Source organism: Onthophagus taurus, chromosome 6 (genome assembly GCF_036711975.1).
Source record: "Onthophagus taurus isolate NC chromosome 6, IU_Otau_3.0, whole genome shotgun sequence".
Taxonomy (NCBI): Eukaryota; Metazoa; Arthropoda; class Insecta; order Coleoptera; family Scarabaeidae; genus Onthophagus; species Onthophagus taurus.
This window is the reverse complement of record NC_091971.1, coordinates 23,073,436-23,097,921: the sequence shown is the minus strand read 5'-3', so window position 1 is coordinate 23,097,921 and position 24,486 is coordinate 23,073,436. Positions and strand designations below refer to the sequence as shown.

The following is a 24,486-nucleotide window of genomic DNA, read 5'->3' as shown; positions in this document are numbered from 1 at the left end:
CCAACATGGCTTTTTTAACACTAATCCTACATGTCATCAATTTGTAGCTGCCTTAAAGACTCTTGTCGTTAACAACTTTTCTGTGCCCTTAAGTAGGGGACGGAATTGTCAAGACGATTATTGTGAGTCTTTGGGGAACCTACAAGATTTGTTAGTACATTTTCCAGAGGATTTTCATTCTAGTGATAAAATGGATTCAAATCCTGTTTTCTCAGATATCGAACTAAACCGAAGTATAGAAGATAATCAAGGAACGGCTTATGTGGCTGGTTATTTTCTGAAGAATATACATATTCCGGACTGTGATACGTGCCGAGAAAATTTATATTCTGCAGAATGTAACGAGAATCATTTGTTTACTTCTTTCAAGGAGTATAACAATGAGACACATTTAAATTATGCAAGTGACGGGCTTATTAAGATGGTTGATGCAGTCCATGAAAGAATGTATCAATTTGTTGATAACTATGGTCACTTAAGCCCAATTGAGAGAACATTTAAAAATTCTAATGTAGACTTCTTTAATTCTTATCAATTTTGTCAAATTCATGATATTAAATGTTTGATTATGGATAAATGTATTCGTTTAAATGTATATAAATATTTAAAAGATAAGAATATTAACGAAGTCAACAAGAGAAAGTTTAAAAAAAAGAAACATTAAGAATGTTCCTAACAGTTTATTTTGTTTTATGTGAGCATGGGTGCAATAGACATGGAAGAAGAATTATTTTTACCAAGAAGTATTATCCTTGTATTATTTTATCAAAGATGGTTGTTAAGTTTTTTTTTATATTTTGTTTAAAATGATTTTTAAGTTTTTGTTGTATTATATTTATTGTTTATTTATTCATATATTTTCTAGAAACAATATATGTTATTTTTGTATTTAAATTTTGTTTTAATATAAATTTTAAATTCCCAACATAACGTCGTGTTTTGTGTTATTATTTCTCAATACATAAAAAATGTTGTAGAAATAAATTGAATTTTTATTTCTAAAGCCAACTAAAAAATGCCAAATATTTTAAAATGGCACTTTTTGGTGGTTTTTGAAATAAAGAATTCAATTTAGGAAAATAGAGAAGTGAAAGTAAAGTATATAGAAATCAAATTTCCCGCGTGTGTGCCATACGAATCTGGAGGGGGTAGTGTTGCTCTTATTTTAACACAGAGTACGCACTTCTCTATACTACTGTTCTGTGTCCCAAGTTCTCCTATCTAAGATCCCTGGGGCTGATGTTTTTTATTGTAAAAAAAATGTTTTAAAATAAAAATCCCTTTTATTTTTAACAAATTTGAGTATATATTTTATTATAACAATAAATGCAGTAGAAAACTAAAATTTGCAACTTTTTTGTTCAAATTGTTCATATCTTCCTAGTGAGTATCAATGATTAGAGTTTTTGCCTTGGATAAGCAGTAACAGCATCATGTATAGCTTTTGCGACATATTCCACGTTTGAAGCATTTAAACCACACATATTTATTCTTCCTGATCTTAATAAATAAACATGATGGTTTTGAATTAAATGAAGGACTTGTTCTTCTGCAAAAAAAATTATTCAATACAATTTATTTCACCTTATTTAAAACAAATGAATCGTTTATTTCAGAAAGGGACTAACAAGGGAAGTATCAGAAATCAGAACTGTCTCTCACCGATTTTGTTGAAATTTGGTACAGCGATAGTATGGCCAAAAATAAGGTTTACATATATATATATAAGGGTTGGAAATCGGGGCGAAATATACAGTGCGTTTCAAAAGTAACGGATAAATTCGATAAAATTATTATAAACAATTTATGAAAAAATCGCTGAAACGGGTCTAAAGATTTAAATTTTTTGGTGTATATTTTAAATTTTTCCGCCATTTTTAAACGAGTTATGACGTCATCGAAGTTTTTTTTAAATGGAACACCCCATTTTTTATATCGGCATATGAAAGAGGATTTTTTCTGAAATATGTGCAATAAATATTAATATCGGTTACATAAGAAAATTTTCGAGAAAAATTAATTTAAAGTTTCATTATTTCCCATTCATTTGATATAAAAAATAGTAGTAGCCGTGCGTAACCATGGCAACCAAATGTTTTGATTTAAAATTTCCAAGTGTCAAAATTCGATTTGAAACAGTGTATTGTGAATTAATGAGATTATTTTGAGTAGTATTGCGTAGTTTCTTGTGTTAATTGTTGTTATTCATTGTTATTTGTTGCTATTTATCGCTATTCGTTGTTTTTTTTGTTGTTATTTGATCTTATTGTTTATCTATTATTGGTTATTTTTTATTTATTGACTGTTCGATAAGTAAGAAATTAATAATGACGCTTACTGAAACTGAAAGGATCGAGATTCTTATGATGATTGGTTTTGGAAATAGAGTCCGAACATATAACGAAGTCCGTGCGTTGTTTAACGAAAAACATCCGAACCGTACTCCAATATCACTATCGACAATAAGTCGAATTGAGAGTAAATTTCGCGAACTTGGTCATGTACGAGATAAACCTAAGACCGGACGTCCATTGGCCTTAAATGAAGATCGTCAGTTGGATGTCCTGTTAAGTGTAGAGGAAAATCCGCATTCAAACATCTCAATATTGCTGCAAATTTAAATACATCTAGAAGCACAATATCAAGATTTCTTAAGAAAAAATAATATCACCCCTACAAAGTACACTTGGTGCATGAGCTTTCCGATGACGATTTTGATCGACGCTTGCAATTCTGCGAAACAATGACGGAACTATGATACGCAAATCCGGAATTTATTAAAAACATTCTATTCTCCGATGAAGCAATATTTTGTTTAAATGGCACGGTCCATAAGCAAAACTGCTGTTATTGGGCAGTAGAAAATCCCTATTGGAAAGCCGAGGCAAATACACAGTATCCCCAAAAGGTGAATGTGTGGACTGGAATAGTGGAGAACAGAATTATTGGACCGTATTTCCATAACGGAACAGTAGGCGGCCTTCAATTAGAATTAATTCCAAGTTTACTTGCAATTTTTCCAAATGCAGAAGATCCAAATTTACTACATCGCAGAATTTGGCTACAGCAAGATGGCGCGCCTCCTCATTATGCTCTAGTTGTACGAGAATACCTCAACCAAAAATTTGAATGGCCCTTTAGATTATTTTCTTTGGGGTTATTTAAAATCTAAAGTTTATTTTCATAAGCCTGATAACCTAGAAGATCTGAAGCAAAAAATTAGAGAAGAAATTCAATTAATCGGCCCGGATATGATTCAAAACGTTCAAGAAGCATTTGTCTCCCGAATAAAATATTGCCTTGCCGCTAACGGGCAGCAATTTGAACATTTGAATTAATGATGATTATTGTTTTCTATCGTTCATGTTATTTTTGTAAACATAAAAGTTTTAAAAAAATGTTTAATTTTTGATATCTTATTTTCTGTTTGCGTTTTTTTTTAATGCGTTTGATGCAACAAGCTATTGCTACTTTTGTATCTCAAGTACAATAGTAATAATAATTAATTTAAATAAATAATTCAATTCAAATTGAATTTTGAAAATGTCAAATCAAAACAATTGGTTGCCATGGTTACGCACTGCTACTGCTATTTTCTATATCAAATGAATGAGACATAATAAAACTTTAAATTAATTTTTCTCGAACATTTTCTTATGTAACCGATATTAATATTTATTGCACATAATTCAGAAAAAAATTCTCTTTCAAATTCCGATATAAAAAATGGGGTGTTCCATTTAAAAAAAACTTCGATGACGCCATAACTCGTTTAACAATGGCGGAAAAAATTTAAAATTCTTTTCATAAATTGTTCGTAATGATTTTATCGAATTTATCCGTTACTTTTGAAACGCACTGTATATTATAAAGGTAGCGACACACGTAACTGCAAACTTGACAAGCATGCATGATCAATCTGTTTGTACAAGCATGTAAAATTTCCCTTCGACACCACACGATGCGCTCGCACTGGCTGCTTTTTGCCTTGTCCATAAGAGGAAAACGCGGAAGAAGAAACGTATATCACGTATGGTGTAAAGAGTGGTTATTGAAAGAAAAACCTACTCCCGTATTAATTTACTGAGTGAATTGAAGATATATCCACGTGACTGGCATAATTCTCTCAGAATGAACGAAGAAACTTATGTGAACTACACTGTTGGAAATAATTCAGGAGCACACCCTATATAATCTGAACGCGTGAAGATAAATCCATAATATTTGCGGAGCACAAAGCTTTACTGTAGACGAGTTTATTCAGCGAGTTTCGAGTTGTTCCGTCGCGGCATTGTTGACTGAGCCGCCCTTCCAAGTGGAACATTCCGTCGCTATGGAGACCGAAGTGGATGGAAAATACCGGTCGTTTTTAGTGTGGTGTGAGGGACCACATTGTTATCGTAGTCTGTGCGCAATGGATGAGCGATCGTGTTACTTAAGCGAGTTTGGGCGAGGAATGTTTGTGGGTATGTACATTGAGGGTGTATCGTTCCGTGAAATTGCGCGTCGTCTCGAGCGGTCGTTATCGGCAGTGCAACGGGCATGGCGAGAATGGTCTGAGGTAGGACATAGGCACAGAATAACCAGAACTGACAGCTTTGTCGGAACGTTTGATGTTTTAGATTGGCGAGTTTGGGACCTCGATGCTTTGGCGCCATGTATGGCTCCACTGTTTCAGCCATTTTATTGGAGTTTATAATACAGCAAGGTCTATAGAACATAAGGTTACCCAATACCGATTCTCCTCCTCTGAGAGGCAAGGTGGGTCAGTGACGTAGCTGGTTCTATGAACAACACAACGCCCTTGTTTATAGATATATCTATAAACAAGGACAACACGATGCGAGGTTTAAATATTTTATATAGACTGTACCACAGTATAGGCACGTTGGCACGTATCTATCTTTTATTCTGACTGTATCGAACCAGTGACGTCAATTTGCGGGGTAATAATCGATACTACAGAGGCATAGGGAATGAGGTAACCTTATGTTCTATAAACCTTGATAATACAGGTTCACACGCTCAAATTTGTATCGTAAAAGAATTATTTATACACAGCATTTTTTTTGTGTTTATACTATTATTTTATTTAATAATATAATATATACACAATTTATATATAAAAGTAGAATTGCAATATAAATTTTTTTAATCCATCGTTATTGATAATTTTAAGGACAGAATTACACGTTCTTAGTAATTTACCCAAACAGTTAATGATAAGAAACATTATTTAATTATTTGAGATACACGTACTTATATAAACTTATGTATATATCATAAATAGACTTTAGGTTGGAGTCAATATGTCAAACTTTTATTAGTAAATAATAAACCGATGTGATATTAGCTCAAAATAAAGTCCAATAAAATGCCATTCTTATAATTCTTATAATAAAATGCGATTCACAAGGCCTGATTTTGTCTAGACGGGCTCACTGTCATTTCTGGTTATTCTGTGACATAGGTATACTCGTGATCTTTTTAAATGAAAATTAAAGAAGGATGGCTAGCTCGAAGTCGGGGAAGGTCGGGTTGGTTTACTTTGAAACCCTGCGCGAGGCTAAGGGGCCGGAGTAATCACGACGGACAAAGTAATAGTAAAAGTAATAGAAACCAGCTAAATATTCGATTAAATTATCGAAAATAGCATAATAAATTATTTAATGTATTATGTTTTACTAAAAAATGATTTTTGGAAAACAAATAAAAATTGTTTCTAATTTAAATCAATTTCATGATGATAATATATTAAGATATTAATACTGATCAATTATTAATATTATTACAGTGTGATTCAAAACTTCTTTTATCAAAAGTTAAAAAACGTAGAACGTTTTGTCACTTAAAGTTTTTTGTTTTTTTGCTCCGTTTTAATTTTTTCTATATTTCAACCAATTAAATTATCGTATCTCTACCAAATCTGAATGAAAACATACGGCTTCAAAACACACCACCTGAACATTATAAAGTATTCAGATTTGTTTAATAATAAATGTCAGTATTTATACAAACCAGTTAACTATTTTTTTATTTTATTTATATTTTGTCTTGCGCTCGTTCCCGGAAATAAGTAAAAATGCCGCCTTTGTGTCATTTTACAACCCTCGAAATAAAGAGACTATTTTTAAATTAATAATAATAAAGAGACCTTTTAATTGATTTAAATTAGGAACAATTTTTATTTGTTTTCCAAAAATCATTTTTTAATAAGACATAATACATTAAATAATTTATTATGCTATTTTCGATAATTTAATCGAATATTAAGCTGGTTTCTATTACAATAAACCTATTTAAAAATCCCGTAGTGACAAATTCTAAATTACTCCTTCTCTACCTGCTTTGGCCGTCGTGATTACTCCGGCCCCGTAGCCTTGCGCAGGGTTTCAAAGTAAACCAACCCGACCTTCCCCGACTTCGAGCTAGCCATCATTCTTTAATTTTCATTTAAAAAGATCACGAGTGTACCTACAGCCGCGGCCGGGACGGCCCTGCGCGACCCCAGCACACGAGGATTGAACTCTTGTGCTCAGCGCTTTAGCGTCGTGTGCGTCCTCCTCAAGACAACTTGGAGCTGTTTGACCACCGGCAGGGGATGGCTCACTCACTACGCGAACTGTATGGCGGCGTTTGGTAGATAGTGGACTGCGCGCGCGTAGTGCGATACAGCGGATTCCAGTAACACCCGAGCACCGCAGAATACGTCACGAGTGGGTCAACGCTAAGCATTAGTGGGTTGCCGAGTAGAGGGACATTTTGTTTTCCGACGAATCAAGATTCGAATTGAGCACCGGTGATGCGCGAATTTTAGTTCGTCGGAGACGTGGTGATCGTCTACACGAGCAGTGCGTGCAAGAATGCCCTATCCACCGACAACCGAGCATTATGGTATGGGGTGCTATTACACATGGTGGACGTACAGGGTGTCCAAATTTCGATGGGTTTGCAGGATATCTCAGTTATTATGAAAGATAGAAAGTTGCGGTTTTCGCGAACCTGAGCTACTTTTTTGTGAAACTTATAATGCCTCAAACCAAATTTTCATAGACCTCTTCGTTTTTGATATACAGGGAGTATTTCAAAATTTACGATCTTGAGACACCCCCCGTATCTCGGCTATCCGGAAACTTAGTAAAAAAGTAAAAACGGGTTCTAATAGATTTTTTTACGGAGAATCCAATGGTGCACGTACAATTTTTCTAGTCATCACGGTTTTTGAGTTATAAACACAACTTAGGTTTTTTTAAATGGAACCAGCTATATTTTATTTTTTTATTGAACTGGATTTTTTTCAAGCTTTTCAATGATATATAATACTCTATACTTACCTTTATAATTAACCTCGAAATTGAATAAAATACATTATTTTATAAGTAGGCAATGATAAATAGACTGCCTAGCCTGACGTCACAGAGATGGGCGGAGCTTATATCGACTCCAAACAATTTCGTTGCTAACTACAGTTGCTAATGATAAACCGTAATAAAAATGTCATAAAAAGTCACTTAGTTTATTTTATTTTAACACTAATTGAAAAATTGCATATGGTGATTTACCGTTAGCAACACACTTAGCTATGAAAATGTTTGGAGTCGATATAAGCTCCGCCCATCTCTGTTACGTCAAGGCTTAGGTTGTCTGTTAAGTGATCGCGTTGCTAGGATACCGGAATAAACAAAGTAAATATAGTTAATTACTGTCAAACTTAATTTTGAATTTTGTGCTAACAATAAGTCGTGTGTTACGTAATTACCTTTAATTAACTTAACTTAATTATCTTTTTCTTGAAATGGAGCGCTATGAAAATTATGAAAAATATGACATGCTAGCATTTTACATTCATGCAAATGAAAATGTTAATCAAGCTGCTGAATTATACATAAATAGGTAGAATGCAACATTTATCAGCAATAACATTTTATTAGCAGATTGTATCACTTCAGATATCCAGAAAGAGCGCAACCAAATTCAAAAATTTTTTTGCGAATAAAGCGTAATTTGATCAATTATGGAAGTTTTTTGATGCCCAGGCCAAAAAAATATAATAAAGAAAATCGGAATAACAATGAAATTACCGTGTTAGGATGTGTGGAAGCCGCGCCTAAAACATCATGTAGGGAAATTGAATGTCAAGTTGGAATTAAAAAATCGACAGCCTGTGCGATTCTAAAAAAGTATAAATATAAACCCTACAAAGAACAAATAGTTCACCACTTACACCTGGGAGATGCCGAACGACGTTTGGAATTCTGTAACTGGTATTTGAACCATGCACAAAATAATATTGAATTTAGTTCCTCTATTATAATATGGTCTGATAGGCATATTTTACCAGCACAGGAATTTATAATCGTCATAATAACAGGCATTGGCATCAAGAAAACCAACATATTATAATTGAGCGGGAGCGTCAAGGAAAATTTGGTTTTAGCGTGGCATGTTTTATTATTGAGCCACGAATTGTTTACAAAATATTTGAAGGAAACCTTTGCGCTAATCGCTATTTGGCCATCTTGGCAGAGATTTTGGATGATATTCCTCTTATTCGGCTAAATAATATTTATTTTCAGCAGGACGGAGCTCCCGCTCATAATGCGTAAGTAGTGAGTCGCTACCTAACTGCAGAATTTCCTGGTAGGTGGATAGGCACACATGGTCCAACGCGATGGCCAGCAAGATCACCTGATTTATCTATTTTAGAATTCTTTTTATGGGGATATATCAAGAATCGGATATATAGTACCCAGAATCGAACAAAATTGGAATTGAAAATTGCTGTAACTGATGCTTTTTCACATTTACAGCAACATCCCATAACTATTCTAAATAGTTTTTAATAATTTTTCGTTTTTAGCAAACAAAATTTAATAGATACATTTTTTTAATAAGTCAATAATTAATATTATAGTATTTTCAAAATTCTTTGTTTATTCTGGTATCCTAGCAACGCGATCACTTAATATATCATGGCCTACTTATAAAATAATGTGGTTTTTTTAATTTCGAGGTTAATTATAAAGGTAAGTATAGAGTATTATATATCATTGAAAAGCTTGAAAAAATTCTAGTTCAATAAAAAAATAAAATATAGGTGGTTCCATTTAAAAAAACCTAAGTTGTGTTTATAACTCAAAAACCGTGATGTCTAGAAAAAGTCTACGTGCATCATTGGATTCTACGTGAAAAAATCTATTAGAACCCGTTTTTACTTTTTTACTAAGTTTCCGGATAGCTGAGATACGGGGGGTGTCTGAAAATCGTAAATTTTGAAATACTCCCCGTATATCAAAAACGAAGAGGTCTATGAAAATTTGGTTTACGGCATTGTAAGTTTCACAAAAAAGTAGCTCAGGTTCGCGAAAACCGCAACTTTCTATCGTTCATAATAACTGAGATACCCTGCAAACCCATCGAAATTTGGACACCCTGTACATGTCTGCTGCGTGTATAGCAGACCATGACGGGTCAACGATACGTAGATGAGGTGCTACGGTCCGTTGTGCTTCCCTACGTTCGGCGGCGTCCAGGTCTCCTATACATGCACGACAACGTCCGAACGCACATCGGGCGTATTGTACAGACCTTTGTGGAAGAGCATCGTATACGAATGCTTCCTAGGTCAGCTCGTTTTCCGGATCTGAGTCCAATCGAACATGTTTGGGAAATGACTGGTCGGAGACTTCAACGTTATCCGGCTTCCCCGGCTAACGTTTTGGTGCTATGGAGGCGAGTTGCATAGTTGGCCATCCCTCTCGCTACAATACAGCGACTTATAGACTCCATGCCACGTCGTGTAGCGATGGTACGCGAAGCTCACGGGGGATACTCTCGCTATTGATGTTTCATCTCCCAGCAGAGTTGTGCCGCTCTCCATGTGAGAGTAAGTTACACTACTTTAGTACTACTTCCATACCAAATTTTATTCCGCTAGACACACGCGTTCAGATTATACAGGGTGTGCTCGTGAATTATTTCCAACAGTGTACATCGATTACATCGGATTTTTTGGTACACATGTGCGGTTTTGCAAGCTTGCATGATTAAAATTTAATCCATCATCAAGCGGATTGCATAAGCAAAATGTTTGTGCAAAATTATCCTACAAACGCTAAAGCATACTTGTACAGAAAGATTGATCTTGCATACTTGTCAAGTTTGCTGTTACGTGTGTAGCCACCTTAAGCATTTGCGATCTGCGATATGAGCCATCGTACCCTAGCAACGAAATATAATTCGGCAATATGATTGGTTAATAATAATATCGCTAGGCAGATTGCAATCGCAATCGCTTTTATGTGTTCAAACCTTAGTCACGTAATTGTTAGCTATCAAACTGACAGAGAAGGAAAGAAGAAAGGGACTATCTAAGGATACTTAATACCTTTCTATAGCAAACGAAATATTCTCTCCTCACAATAAATGTTAGCGACTTAGGAATCATACTTCCTTTCTACACCCAACAATAGGTCTACAACAAGATAGTGCGAACATACACTAATCTCAAAATTGTCAAAAATGTTACTTAGCCCCTTTCTGAAATAAACGATTCTAATATTTACCCGTTAAACCAGTGTATGAAAACATTCCAATTTGAGATGTGATATGATTCCAAGTTCCTGGTGTTCCGAATCTTTCAAGGGCGTCGCGTAAAGCGTGTCGCATATTTACAACACGAGATGCCATAGTTTTAATAGCCTCTTTCCTTAAAAACAAAAAATAAAAATTATAAGAATAATCTAAAAATTAAATTTTTAGTTACCATTCATCGTATAATTGAGCATTATTTAAGACAAAACTAACTACTCTTGCACCATGACTTGGTGGATTTGAATACATTCCTCTTATAATTAAGGTAAATTGAGACTTTACGTTAACAATAGCACAAGGATTGTTTACAACGCATACTAAATTTCCAACACGTTCATCTACAAACAACATTTTCGATATATTTATCAAGGTACAAATAATTTCCATTTAACTTACTGTACAACCCAAAATTTTTAGCAAAAGATTGACAAATCATCGTTTCAAATCCCCTATTAACGAAATATCTAATAGTATAAGCATCGTTATCTAAATCACCAGAGGCAAAACCTTGATATGCAGTATCCAAAACGGGAAATAATTGTTTTTCTTGGACAACGTCGGCGATTTTCTCCCATTGTTCTGGGGTTGGGTCGCAACCTGTTGGGTTATGAGCGCAAGCGTGTAAAATAACGACAGAACGTTCGGGTGCGTTTCTAAGATCTTGTAACATTCCCTCCAAGTCTAATCCGCGTTTCTTTTCACACCAATATCTGTAGGTTCGAACTTCATGAAAACCAGCATTTTTAAACACCAAAGTGTGGTTTTCCCAAGTTGGCGAAGAAATGTAAAAAGTTTTGTAACCCAATTGTCTTGATAGAAACTCAGCGCAAACACGTAAAGCGCCTGTTCCTGATAAACATTGAATCCCAAAAGCCTAAAAGAAATAAAAAGGTTAATAATAAATAGTGTAATATATAGTATAATTTGAATTGGTTATGTTAACATACTAAGAGATAACCTTAACGTGTTAATTTGGCAAATAACATAACAAATAAATTTAAGAGAACGATTCGAAATTCTTGGAATTATAAAAGCGATAAAATTAACTGGAGTGGAATACATCTTGAATTTTTCGGATAGCATAAAATGTAAGTAATTCAAAGTAATTTTATAATTAGAAAAACATAAATTAAGCATTCTAGAATTATTACCATATTAAATCCTAGTTTATATGAAAAATCTCAATTGAAAGTTTAGGTACACTTTCAGTTACACAATTTCATGAAAATTTTATGTCTATATGTAACATAGTTTGCTTTTTTTGTGGTCAAAACAATGTTTGGGCGCGCATTACTGTTAATACCACTAGTCTGGACATCAATCAGTTTGTACTGAATAGGTTCGCAGAAGGCCTCTTCTATGAAAGGAGTTGCGTAAGGTTGCCCCAAGACAGTTTATTAGTCTTCATTTCGCTACCATGTAACATTATAGTATTACCAACGTCATTATAGTGTTGGTTTGCATTTGCTGGTAATTTCACGACTATGAAAGTAATTTGACAACGTTTTTGTCGATCATTTCTTGGCGGAATACTCCGTCATAGAAAACTTTCCACAAGTAGAGTCTTAGAACAGATTCTTGTAGTGCACCAAGATCATTTCTCAGTTTTTGGACATTTAGCAGTGATGTTAATGAATACTTATTTGTAAAAAACTAATGGTGTGCATAAAATAATCTGGAGAAGTTATTTTCCACGTGCTGAGTTAAAGGCATTTTTAATTGCTTATAGCAGGGGTCTCTAAGCTTTCCAGCCTTAGGGCTACACTGATTACTCTAGTAAGCTTCAAGGGTCAAAACCGTTTAAATTCTCTTGCCATTATCTATAATTTTTAGACTAGTCACCAAGTACGGACTTTGAGCGGGCACTATCATGCACTGTTACGACCGTGACATCTGGTGGTCACAAGCGGATATAGGCAGTAGTAGTACCCTCTCGCTAACAGGTGGCGCCAGTAGTATTTTCTAAAGCACAATAACCATTAAACATTCACGAATAACCTGGGTGATTCGAGAAAGTTCTGGTGTATACCCAACTGCCATACGTAACAATATTTTGATTTGACTTGTTGTGTTTGGCTATGATTTACTATACCCCGTTCACCGAACAGATGCAGTAATTTGAAATTCGATTATTATTAGCAAACTTCGATTACGAAACTCAGTACTAAACAAGAGGCTCCAACTGTACCCAAAGAAATGTGCCCCGAACGGTAAATTTATTTAAAACTGTCAGTTTGTCAGCAAACACTATGGCTCGGAGGGTAGAACGAACATCACAGAAAATATATCATCTCAACTGTCTGCAAATGTGGATGTCTTGAGTGGTTTTCTCTGGCCTTGGATAAGTCAACGGATGTGTCAGATACTGCTCAGGTGTTGGTTTTTATTCGAGGAAAAGATAAAACTTGTTAATATTGATAGTATTAAAAAAAATTCGTCCTGTGTTAACGACGGCAGTCCCCAAAAATCCGATAGTTGCTAAATATACTAAAACATCGCCTCTGTCGAATAGCGTGGCCAGGTTTACTTGCTCTGAGTTTCTAAGGGCTCTTTTATTCACCCCCATTTTAAAAAAAATCGCCCTGTGTTAACGATGGCAGTCCCCAAAAATCTGATTGTTGCTAAATACACTAAAACATCGCCTCTATCGAATAGCGTGACCAGATTTACTTGCTCTAACTTCCTAAGGACTCTTTTATTCACCCCCATATTAAAAAAATTCGCCCTGTGTTAACGACAGCAGTCCCCAAAGATCTGATAATTGCTAAATATACCGCAACATCCCGCCTGTCGAATAGCGTGGCCAGATTTACTTGCTCTGACTTAATAAGGGCTCTTTTATTCACCCCATATTAAAAAAATTCGCCCTGTGTTAATGACGGCACACAGTGGTCCTCAAGCGGTTAAATGTGAACAAAAATCAAATTTTCGAAATTTTTTTTTTCGTTTTTTTTACATGTTACATGTACTTTAGGTCCTAATAGACTACTGAGAGGTGAAAGGAATAAAGTCTTATGTACTTTCTAGTGCCAACTGTACGCAATAAAACAGTACTACAATTCTTGTGTATTAAATATCATAAAATGCTACAACTTTAGATGAAGAAAATATATTGTGTTCCACTTTTTCAAGGCAATGCGTTGTTGCTATCTTGAACAGTATAGAAAGGTCTTCATTTGGCACTTTTCTAATTTTTAAAATATTTTTGCAGAAATACGTAATAAGCACTTCTTTTAAAGCTAATTAACACCTACTTGAAGTTACAACCAAATATTTTAACATATATATCTCGTAGAAGACGCAAGAAGAACTTTTGTCGCTAGAATATTCTTATTCTTTGAGATGTGCTCTATATAACATGATAACCACATCTTACTTTAATTTGCTCCTTACCAAGATATTAGCGATCAAAGATGATCAGTGACTGAGTGTGTTATTTCACCGTTTTCATATAAAATGCTTATATTCTTTTTCTTAAAAGATAAATCTCGTATATTTGGTGTAAACTCGCATAACAATAATAGAATACCAGACTTAAAGTTTCAGGCATATCAAACAACCGGAAGTGGTTGTTAGATACAGTGCGGCAAAAAACTGGAACACTTGAAATATCTACTTTTTTTATAAGTACGAAGGCTTTCACGGCCGGAGTTAATTGAACTAAAATTAGAACTAAAACTAGAACTAATACTAGAAACTTTCAGGTTTTGCCGTGTGTCTTTTAAGAAAAGGTTTGACGTTTCGAATGCCATGTTGCAACCTTCTTCAGAAACACTTTGAACCAGTTTTATTAAATGATATTTAAAAAAAAAATTTTAAATGTTTGGATAATTATCTAAATGTAAATGTAAATTCTATATTACATTGTAAGTGGAGGTTTGATGGTAGCGGATGTCATTCGACTTATAAACAAAAGTTCATCACAAATGCAGAGGGAAAAGATGATTTTCTATTTGTGTCTTCCTAGTCCCATTACGATTGGAAGACAATGATAATAAATTGTATTGTGGAAGAACCCCACACCATCATCTATACGGTTTTGTAGATCGATTAGATTACAATGGGTGTATGAAAATGCCGCTCTTATAAGAACCGAAGAAAAATATATATTTCAAACCAAATAAGCTCCCTTCAGCCATATACCTCAAAATGTGTAAGTGTTAACTTTTCTCTTTATTTCACGATGGTGGATGGCAAGGTATAAAGTCTTCGTTTTCTTAAAACTTTATTTGAATTATTCATACATGTTGTAGGTCTGTAATTGTTTGATGGGAATTTGAAGGAATCATCTGGAATGGAATGTTATTTATGCAGAGCAAAAATTTCACAGATGAACGGTAGAGCTAGGAGGTTTTAAGTTTGGTTTGTCTGTTCTCCATGCATACATTCGGTTTTTTGTGTGTCCGCTTCACATTTCATATAGATTAGAAATTAGAACAGGGAAGGTGACTGGTTCATACGTACTTTTACTAAATTATCATCAGAGATTACTGGTATGACAATTTTATAGTAAGCGCGCATGTACTAATCACTTTATACTTCATTTAAGGAATTGACGAGGTATTAATATAGCGATTTGGCGTTGTTTTGGCTGCAATAAACAGTGGGTACAATATTAATTGCAATGAATTTGATAAATATTGTTTCAAAACTGCCGAAAAGTACGTCCATTTTATGGTTGGTACTATATGTCAACCAGCGTTCATAAAATTTTGATACATGGATCTGCTGTCATTAAACAAGCTCTACTACCTATTGGAGAGTTGTCGGAAGAAGCGCAAGAAGCTAATAACAAAAAAATCCGAAAATTTAGAGAGAGCCACACAAGGAAATGTAGTAGACTGGATAAGAATGAAGATCTATTTAAAAGACTGCTACTCAGCCCCATTTCACCCCCCCAGCTCACATCCATTTATAAGTAATTTTCAACAGCACATTTCTAGAAAACATAAAAAGATGAGTATGGAGACTAAAAGATTACTTATAATAGACAATGTAGAAGACCAGGAAGAAGAAAAAGATCGCGAAGAAGAAGATGAATATGACGAAGAACAAGAATCAGAACAAGAGCTATATGAGGCAGGATGAAACGAAGATGAAGGTGACGAAGAATGGTCTGAAACAGAACAAGAACAAACACATATTGTTAAGCAACGTAGATAATTTATAGAGAATTAAATTCCCTTTCTGATAGGCTAAAAAAGCATGGTGCGTTCCATTTAAAATTTTCTACTTTCTCGCCATTGAAAATGGAGAAACAATAATTCAATTTTTGACCATCCTGTATAAGATACTCCGATACAACAAATGACAATCTATTTGACAGCATCTGAAGAATAATCGTACCAATTTAGGCCTTTTTTGAATGAACGTTGGCTGAGATATGGGGTTTTAAAGAGCATGGTGAAATTTACCAAAAAAAGTTTAGAACCAAAATAACTCGAAAACGAAAAACGCTAAGTACCAATAACTTCTATCAAAGTTAACCTATTTTTTTATGTACAATTAAATGGTATAATAAAAACTATAGCATTCCATTTAAAATAACGAAGTTATGGTCTACTTCCGGTAGACCGGAAGTGGCAGCCATCTTGAAAATATTTTAGATTGAAAGTTCCGAATGAACAACCCATGCTACCAAAATTTCAAAATTGTACGAATAGTGGAACCTGAAAAAGTTCTAACGAACCAGTTACGTGAGACACTCTGTAGTTAAAGATTTATTTGTAGAAACCTTACATCGAAGTAAACTATATAACCAATTTAGTTTAAACAATTTTGTATTTAGCTATCCTTCATGATTTAATAGCGTTGTATAAAATTTTGTATTTATCCAATTCTAACGACCTAAATTATATGAAAAAAATAGAATGTGGCCTCAAGTAAATTAGTACTTCCGGTTGACATATTTGATCCAAAAGTTCACAAAGTCTTTAGCATATAGTCCTATAGCCACATACTAAGTTTCAAAAAATTATCTCAACCCAAACTGCCTTAAAATATTTTTGTTCGGGTTTTTTCGAATTTAGACCACTGTGGCGGCAGTCCCCAAAGATCTGATAGGTGCTAAATATACCGAAACATCCCACCTGTCGAATAGCGTGGCTAGATTTACTTGCTCTGACTTCCTAAGTGCTCTTTTATTTACCCCCATATTAAAAAAATTCGCCCTGTGTTAACCTGTTGGGTATATTTAGCTCCTATCAGATCTTTGGGGATTGCCGTCGTTAGCACAGGGCGAATTTCTTTAATATGGGGGTGAATAAAAGAGCCCTTAGGAAGTCAGAGTAAGTAAATCAAGCCACGCTATTCGACAGGTGGGATGTTTCGGTATATTTAGCACCTATCAGATCTTTGGGGACTGCCGTCGTTAGCACAGGGCGAATTTCTTTAATATGGGGGTGAATAAAAGAGCCCTTAGGAAGTCAGAGTAAGTAAATCAAGCCACGCTATTCGACAGGTGGGATGTTTCGGTATATTTAGCACCTATCAGATCTTTGGGGACTGCCGTCGTTAGCACAGGGCTATAATTTTTAATATGAGGGTAAGACAGCCTTTACGAAATCGGAGCAATACAATTTATTTACGCTAATTTTTCAATTGTATTTATTTCTGTGTTTCAAATTGATCGACCTTTGGAATAAATATAATTGTCGAATTTTCTGTAGTTTTGTTGTTTACAAATTGGAGCGTGTGAAACCGACTTCACTGTATACCGGGTGATCTCGCTGAAATAGCGTGCTATGTTTGGCGTGCTGTTTTCACACCGGTATCACATGTGGGATTTAATTCTAAAACTTTTCTTACTCTTATTATTTTTTAAAAAACTTTGTCGTTTTCATAAAAAACTTAAATAACTAAAGACACGTATTTCGTAATATTACTTAAAATAAGCGAAAATTCAATAGTCGGCTATGAAATTGTATGTCAAACTTGACAAATAGGTTATAAAGTTATTTGACGATAAGGTTTTATAACCTATTTGTCAAGTTTGACGTACAATTTCACAGCCGACTACTGAATTATCGATGATTTTAAGTAGCATTAACGAAATACGCGTCTTTAGTTTTTTGAGTTTTCTATGAAAACGACAATATTTTTAAAAAAATAATAACAGTAAAAAAAGTTTTAGAATTAAATTTCACATGAAATGAGGTAATAACGTATTAAATCCACCAAAATGTTAAAAAAATCTATCAAAATTTAGGGGATCATCACTCTTAATCAACCCTTTGAAATGCCTCAATTGGTCTCAAGTTGCTACCAATTAATACCCTCGCTACACTCATAACGTATACCAAATTTGGTTTTTCTACCTTAATGTATTACGAAGATATTCAATGTTTTAAAAATTTAAGACCCAACTTTGAAGGCCTATAACTCCTCAGAGGTACAACTTAGCATAAAGATAAGTTGCGTTAAATCATCTTAATTTATTGTTCTCTACATGTCTCTGCTCAGTGAATGTGTGAATCACCCTGTATATCATTGAAAAGCTTAAAAAAATTCTGGTTCAATAAAAAAAATAAAATATAGGCGGTTCCATTTAAAAAAACCTAAGTTGTATTTATAACTCAAAAACTGTGATGACTAAAAAAATTCTACGTGCACCTTTGGATTCTACGTGAAAAAATCTATTAGAATCCGTTTTTACTTTTTTACTATGTTTCCGGATAGCCGAGATACACTCCGTGTCTGAAAATCGTAAATTTTGAAACTGTATATCAAAAACGAAGAGGGTTATGAAAATTTGGTTTGCGTCATTGTAAGTTTCACAAAAAAAGTAGCTCAGGTTCGCGAAAACCGCAACTTTCTATCTTTCATAATACCTGAAATATATACCCTGCAAACCCATCGAAATTTGGACACCCTGTACAGGGTGGGCAAATTTGGGTGTTATTATAGGCTATCTCAGAAACTATAAGAGATACGAAAAAAGTAGATTAGGATTGAGACTAACCCAATCCAGCAAACACCAAACCTCTATCTTCTTTTGTTTTTAAGTTATAGCCAAAAAGTCAAATTTTCGTTATTTCAAAAAATGCTCATATTTCGTTTATTTTTGAAATTAGAGAAATGGGGTTAATACGTTATTAAGGCACATTTTTAAGTAGAATGAAAAATTTTAAAAATATTTGATGATTTTTGAGATACAACACAAAGTTGTACTTTTTTAAATACAAACTATACTTGATTATGATGTTAATGAAAAGAGCATATTTTTAACTTCCAAAGATGTATCGCATGTATGGTGTATTTGCGGAAAATAAGTATATTCTACTTAACAAAGTGTCTTAAGAACATATCAACCCCATTTCTCTAATTTCAAAAATAAACGAAATACAGTACACGCGCGCTAACATGAACACTCGTTAGTTTGAACAGCTGGATAACATGAACAGATTTTACGCCCCAACATTTTGTACTGACAGCCGTATAGTGTGAACAACGTTTGCTTCTCGATAGTATGAATACGTGTTTGTTGACTTTTAACTTGTTTGAACTTGTTTACAATACATATAACCAGCATTAATATTATTCACTGTAGTTAGATCTACCTCATTCTTCTACTAGATAATGCTTCTAGTCACCCACCAAAAGAGAAGCTAAGAACAGCCAATGGACGCTAGATCAGAACGTTTTAAAATTAACAAAACTTTACCATAGGAAGGGCCTTTTAAGTTCAATTGTAGGAAAAAGTGGTCAATGAACAGAGAGTCTGTAACTTTTAACAATACGGGATGCTATAATGCATCTGACGATTGCGTGGAATAAACTTAATCCTGATATAATTCGTAAATGTTGGAATTACATTTTAAAGTGTAACGAACCGGACGAAGATGATATTCCCCTATTGGCAATTGTGAAGCAAATTAATGCCGCTAAAGCGATTGACTACAATGAAGCACTTAAGGACACAGTTACACCACTTAATGAAATAAATTATGGTAACACATCTAAAGAAATATGGAATGAAGATCGTCAAGATGGATCTGAAATCGAAATCTTCGACGATGAAATTCCTGAGGATGAGGAAGCAGAATTAGATCCTCAGCGTGTTTCACATGCTGCTGCTGCAAAAGCTTTGGGTTTAGCAGTGCAATGGGCTCAAGAAAATAATCTTGACATAACTAAAAATTTATTGCTTTAAAATATATTAGAAGAGGCTGCCCTTTTGAATATTCATTCTAAAAAAATTCAGAAAAAAAATTCCACATTTTTTCAGATCTAAAATAAATATGTAATACGGTTGTACATACATATGTACAGGGTGTCCCAATTTCGATGTCTGCATAGGCTATCTCCGAAACTAAAAGAGATTGAAAAAAAGTAGCTTAAGTAGCTAGAAATTGTATAACTAGAAACACATATAAACACCAAGAGTTGAAGCCACCGTTCGATTTGTTTTGTTTACGTTTTCACTCAGTCCAGAACGGAAAGCGCTCAGATCGGATCGTCCGGCCGACGAACACCGAGTATTTCCGAACAGGCCAATCTTTTTATGGTTTCTTTGAAAATAAATTTACCTGATTATTGTTTATCCATGTTTACCGAACCTTAATAAATGAATAATTCTCTCCTAAGTAAACAAGGCTTGTGCGCGCATTTGTGTTTTGGCTTTGGCGAAGTTAACATTTTAGTAGTACTGTATTTTTAGGACTATAAGACGCACCTTTTTACATAGAAAAATGGACTCAATCTTTGGGTGCGTTTTATGGTCCGAAGGTACCATTAAAATATTTTTTTCAGTAAATCGTGTCTAAATTTGAGGTGTGTCTTATCATCCGGTGCGTCTTATAGCCCGAAAAATGCGGTATATTTTTCTGACAAAAGCTTTCATACAAAATGATTTCAGTTTTCCTAAAGGTAGAAAAAAAAATTTTTAACTATAAATTGTCACAAAACCATTTAGACATTTTTTAATGCAGCTAGGTGACGTTGTGGGTATTGTAACAATCCTACTGCACTACAATTCGAACAAGAATACAAAAAACTATTGGTACATACCGGCAGTAAATGGGCTGAATCTGGAAATGCAATTGCATTAGATCAAATAATAATTGACTAATATTGAATAATTGAATAACTAATATTTTAAATTGTTATTATTTATTATTAAATTTATTATTTGTTATTTATTGTTATTATTAAAAAACTAATATTACTTGCCAATTTTGTTTAAATATAGTAGAAGGAATTAGTGATATTTCAATGCTACAGGTACAAAAGACATATGGGGTTTTGACTAAAGCTTCTGAGTTTGTAGTCAAACTTTACTTAATTAGCGAAAAAATTATTAGAGACTATAAAAGACAATGTATTATTTCAATAACAAGAACATACTTTTAAAGTTAACTAATTCTATTTTATTAAGTTTACCTCAAAACATGTATGATCTTTTGGAGATCATGCGTATGATGATGTTATTGATGGGCATGAAATACAACGTATAAAGTTAATAATAACAAAATTTTTTAACATAAAGTTATTTAATGAAACCAAGTTAATAAATCAAGAACCTAGGCTTTGACATATGGTAAACAAACAAATATTATTTTCAAATCAATGAGAGTTATTTTAAAATTTATATTTATAAGTTAAGTTTTAAGTTTTTTGTTATGTAATAAAATGCCAATGTTATTTTGCAAACACAATATTTGTACTGCAATATTTACCATGAAAGTATTGTAAAATTCTAATTATATCATCTTTAATTTACTTGTAAGAAATAAACCGTTCACAATTTATAATTATAAATATATATATAATTATAATAATTATAAATTAATTAATTACAAAAGAAATTAAAGTTTACATTCCTTAATAAACATTTCAACCAATACTCAATAAAAAAAAATTATAATATACATTTCTTCATGTACGCCACTGTGTATGTGTGATTTTACCGAAACTATACACGCCACTGTCAGTGGGACTAACACCAAAACAAACACTTGAACGTTGGCTTCAATCTCATATACGGGCGGAGATAGGCAATGCTGTTTCTAGTTATACAATTTCTTTGGGTTAGTCTCAAAAAAAGAGATCGGGACATATACCTACTATTTTCGTATCTCTTATAGTTTCTGAGATAGCCTATAATAACACCCAAATTTGCCCACCCTGTATATTATCCGCCAATTTCTAAACATCCTGTATATTATCATTATCACTTAATATTTATTTTTTATTATATTATATCTTGATAACAACTTGGTATGTTATCTCTGACTTTTCCAATGATAGAATAATAACTAAAAGTGGGAGCAGAAACAGTCAGGTCAGTAACCCATTCATAATCCTTTTAAAAGCTTTCTATTTGTTTTCTCAGTAACTAAACATGATATTAGAGACGAAAAATATTGTTACTAACTAAAGATTATTGATCAATTATATATGTTTGGCTATCAAACTTAATAAGTTATATTTAATTTCAAAACTTAATAAGTTAATCTTACAAAATACAACGCAATGAGTGGGGCAATAAGATAACTAATCTTAACTTTATCTAAACCAATAAACTCCTACACCCAATTGAAATATTTGCATAATCATTCTCAATTTGAAACACTTTAAACTCATAATAATTAACTTAAAAACTTACCCTATTTTCACGAATAGCTGGACTATCATCACCTAATACCATTTTAGTAACTGCAGCAGTGAAACTATCAAGGCCCAAAACTGGCAAATACTCTTTAGTTAAAGTTTCATCTTCAGCTATTATCTTTTCGGCCTTTTTTACAACGGGCAAAACCCACGGTTGTCCATTTTCGGTTCTATAAGCTGTATAAAAATTAAGATGAAATTAAAGTAACATGTTTTTATTTCAATTACCTCCAACTCCTAAATTAACTTTGTTAGGAAAAGTATCATCAGTAAACGCTTTAGTTAAAGCAAAAACTTCGATTGGTGGACCTTGTTGAACGTTGGAAAACACGGACATTTTTGCGGTATTCTTTTTTGATATAAAACTTTCCTTAACAGTGTCGATTAAAGTGATTAAACTGAATACTGGAGGTCACCTTCTATTTTAAATGCATTCCCCCAACCGCAGCGATTATCGCGCGTATGTCACGTGATCGGATCGTTCCTATCAATTTTCGTAAGTTGACAAGTTTTTTGTTATGAAAAACATTTTTTTAATACTAAACCAAGTTATGAAATATCTTATTATCGCCACTTGTGTTAAATAAACGTTAGTGCTTTCGTTGGCATTGATATTATTTCATTTCTTTGTAAAATAATCATTGATTTTTACAAACATATGTTATTTTTAGGTTATGGTTTTTTAATTGTCAAAATTTTATCTGTCAAACGTCACTTCACTTTTTAGTAGCTCAAAAGTGTTTTTACACGGTTATATTTATGTTTACAGAAATTTTAACTATATACTAAGAAATGGCTCAACAATCGATACCGCTAATTCTACAAGAAGATTACGAACAGGGTGGAAAAGAATATGAGGAGGACATTGAAAATGATTTTGCTTATCGAAACAATGTTAAGCAAGCATCGAGGGAAGTTCGATTTGGTTTTATTCGAAAAGTTTACAGCTTATTAGCTTTCCAGTTGATTTTAACTGTCATTATAGCTGCAGTGTTTATGTTTACACCTCCTATTAAAGAATTTATTCATAAGAAGTAATATTTTGGGTTTGAGACATATACATTTCTTTATTAATTCTTTTTTAATTTAGTGACTGGTTAATGATGATTGCTATGTTTAGTAGCTTTGGATTATTAATTGCTTTACACATTAAAAGGAAGGATACACCAACTAATTTCATATTATTAACAGCATTTGTAAGTAATCCTTTTGATATATATTTAAAAATAACATAATTAATTGATTTTAGACTGTTGTTTTGGCATATTCTTTAGGAGTGACCATAACTTATTTTGAAAAAGCTGTTGTCCTACAAGCTTTAGGATTAACTGTACTTATTGTAGCTGTATTAACACTTTTTACATTCCAAACAAAATATGATTTATCTTCGATGCATTCAATGTAATATACAATTTTATTTTTAAACATTCTTTTTTAATAATTCTTTAATATGTTTTTAGATTATTTGCAGGTCTTTTGATTTTAATAGTTGGTGGATTTATGCAGATCTTTTTACAATCGACAGTCTTTGAGATTATTTTGTCTTTGGGAGGAGCTTTTATATTCAGTATTTTTATTATCGTCGATACTCAAATGATAATGGAAAAATTATCTGCTGAAGAATACATTTTGGCTACTATCAATTTGTATTTGGATATTGTTAACCTATTTATTTATATACTGCGTCTTTTGGAAGCTATGCGTCAATAAAATGTTTAATTTAATTCTTTTTGTTGTAATATATATCGAGATTAATACAGTTAAATGAAAAGTAGATGGTAAGATGTTTTTAACATCTTGACTTAAATTACTTGAATTATAATATATATCATAGTCATAAGCACATACATAGGTTGTTTTATTGTGAGTACTAATTTGTGAAAATTTTGTGATAGGAAGTTGAAGGATATAAATAAATTTAAAAAATTGTGAATAGTTTTATTCTCTTTGGTTTAATAACGCACATTTAAATACACTGTCCGTCAAAAAGACAACAACACCCTGTTTTTTGGTTTCATTGCACCTAAGTTTCTGAAATTTGTTTATTTGGGAAATTCGTTCTGATCTTCCACAGAAAGTAGATCAGAAAATCCCTATTTTAAATGAAATGTTGTGGTTTTTATTACTTATTCAAATCCCTTATACAAAAATTCTAATTATTTTAATTTTGATATTCTTTCAGAAGTTATCAATGAGCTTTTTCAAACCGAATATCGAAATATTATCTTATAGTATTTAATAGTGATGGAACGGATAGTGATTTTGCGAAAAGTTGGATATTCG

General features: G+C 33.1%; 2 protein-coding genes across 5 annotated transcripts; one reads left to right on the top strand and one right to left on the bottom strand.

Moving 5' to 3' along the window:
* Window positions 1-1,263: 1,263 nt before the first annotated feature.
* On the bottom strand, window positions 1,264-22,580 carry LOC111417846 (Glutamate oxaloacetate transaminase 1). The gene is made up of 6 exons (XM_023050238.2): window positions 22,432-22,580; window positions 22,199-22,380; window positions 10,990-11,467; window positions 10,766-10,931; window positions 10,566-10,708; window positions 1,264-1,549 (listed from the first exon to the last, which is right to left on the bottom strand). Exons 1-6 carry the CDS (start codon window positions 22,538-22,540, stop codon window positions 1,398-1,400), a joined length of 1,230 nt encoding a protein of 409 aa, XP_022906006.1. The 5' UTR covers window positions 22,541-22,580; the 3' UTR covers window positions 1,264-1,397.
* Window positions 21,829-24,136, top strand: LOC111417848 (protein lifeguard 4-like). Of its 4 annotated transcripts, none has more exons than XM_071197118.1 (5): window positions 21,829-21,874; window positions 22,973-23,237; window positions 23,294-23,399; window positions 23,453-23,604; window positions 23,664-24,136. In XM_071197118.1, the coding sequence occupies exons 2-5, from the start codon at window positions 22,996-22,998 to the stop codon at window positions 23,911-23,913; spliced, it is 750 nt and encodes a 249-aa protein (XP_071053219.1). In that variant the 5' UTR covers window positions 21,829-21,874; window positions 22,973-22,995; the 3' UTR covers window positions 23,914-24,136. The 4 variants fall into 4 exon arrangements, with proteins under 4 accessions (XP_071053219.1, XP_071053217.1, XP_071053216.1 ...); XM_071197116.1 differs by lacking the exon at window positions 21,829-21,874 and adding an exon at window positions 22,610-22,699; XM_071197115.1 differs by lacking the exon at window positions 21,829-21,874 and adding an exon at window positions 22,679-22,792 and having other exon boundaries at window positions 22,875-23,237.
* The last annotated feature ends 350 nt before the right edge of the window (window positions 24,137-24,486 follow it).